Here is a 1676-nt window from a genome sequence, read left to right on the forward strand (position 1 = left end):
GTGTGTGTGTTTGCGTGTTCTTTTTTTATTAAATATGGTCCGAGATGTTGTACTTTTCGATGATGGCGTGTGCATTATAATAAAAAATTGAGCGGTCAGACCCATCCTTCTTTCGTTCAATCACACAATAGAATCTTATTGGTTAATAATACTCGTGCTATTTTAACATATATTGCATAGTCCTCCGAACACTTGAACCAGATATTGCGAGCCGATTATGTTGTGCATACATGTAACTAGAGTATTTGACTTACCTATGTCATTGTATAAATATAAAAGATGTATCACATTGGATACATGTAAAATAGGTATGAGATCGAATATATGTAAAATGTGTAACGTTGGATATATGTAAAATGTGTGACGTTTCTTATGTGTAAAATATGTGTGACATTACATATATGTAAAATATGTGTGACATTGCATATATGTTAAATATGTGTGGCTTTTCATACATGTAAAATATGTATGACATTACATCTTAGTAAATTACGCTTGTCTCTACACTCTTAACGCAACGAATGTGGGTACCTCGCTATCCATGCGCAACAGGTCTTAGAACTACTTAACGACAGCAATGGCGAGGCTCAAAACAGGGCTGTTCACTGCATGGGCGCACTAGCCCTGACCTTAGACGAAGACCACATCAAACATGCGCTGGATACCCTGTGCAGCAACGTAGAGAGCACCTCACAGGACAGGGAACAGCTCAGAGACGTCTCCATTATGGCGCTCAAGCGGATCATAGAGCAGCGGACACGGGCGCAGAAGGAGGAGGATAAGCAGAAGGAATCAACTGCGGTGAGTGGATGGGGTGTGTGAGATTGAGAGAGAGAGAGTGTGTGGGTGTGTGTCTGATTGTGAGAGAGAGTGTGGGTGTGTGTCTGATTGTGTGTGTGAGAGAGTGGGCGTGTCTCTGATTGAGAGAGAGAGAGAGAGTGTGTGTGTCTGATTGAGAGCGAGAGAGAGAGGGTGTTTGTCTGATTGTGAGAGAGTGTGTGGGTGTGTGTCTGATTGAGAGAGAGAGAGATAGTGGGTGTGTGTCTGATTGAGAGAGAGAGAGTGGGTGTGTCTGCAAGCAAAGCTCTGTATAGGTGGGCGAGTCAGTACACACTTCGATTTAGGGGTTTAGAAACCCTTAACCCTAAACCCTAAACTCTAAACCCTAAAACCCACCGGGCAATGGTCTGCAAGCAATAGATTGTTTCGCACATCGATGTATCGGTTTGCATAGAGCTACACTGCTTCTCGCACCCACTCGTGGCCTCGGAGTTTGCGCAACTGCACGCGCGACCACAGACTCACCAACGTCAGCTGGCACGCATGCTATGCTGCACTAACCACTATCAACCACCCCACCCCCACAACAGATCAACACAGAAATAGGCAACAGCCTGGTAGCACGCTTCGTCAGGGCCATCAACGACGCCAAACCCGCGGACGATTCCATACGCCTGGAGGCTTTAGGGGTGCTGAGCGATGTGTTAGCCGCATATGGGCACTTGGTACCCACGCTACACAGTGACACTCTGGCGTGTCTGCTGCACCAACTGACGTATACACGCAGTGCTGTGCGAAAGAGAGCCATTACGGCAATGTCGCAAGTGGTCGGGGCTGTGGATGAGGCAAAGGTGGGTCTATGGGTGGATAGTGTGTTGAATAGTTGGATATATATA

The 1676-nt window shown here is 46.1% G+C and overlaps 1 protein-coding gene across 1 annotated transcript; it reads left to right on the forward strand.

Moving 5' to 3' along the window:
• Positions 1-609: 609 nt before the first annotated feature.
• On the forward strand, positions 610-1635 carry SARC_12212 (hypothetical protein; the record flags this gene model as incomplete). The annotated part of the gene is made up of 2 exons (XM_014293687.1): positions 610-801; positions 1371-1635. Coding segments are annotated over 2 exons (457 nt in total), but the record flags the coding sequence as incomplete, so codon positions are not given.
• Between the last annotated feature and the right edge of the window lie 41 nt (positions 1636-1676).

The sequence above is a fragment of the Sphaeroforma arctica genome, assembly GCF_001186125.1.
Source record: "Sphaeroforma arctica JP610 unplaced genomic scaffold supercont1.2146, whole genome shotgun sequence".
Taxonomy (NCBI): domain Eukaryota; class Ichthyosporea; order Ichthyophonida; genus Sphaeroforma; species Sphaeroforma arctica.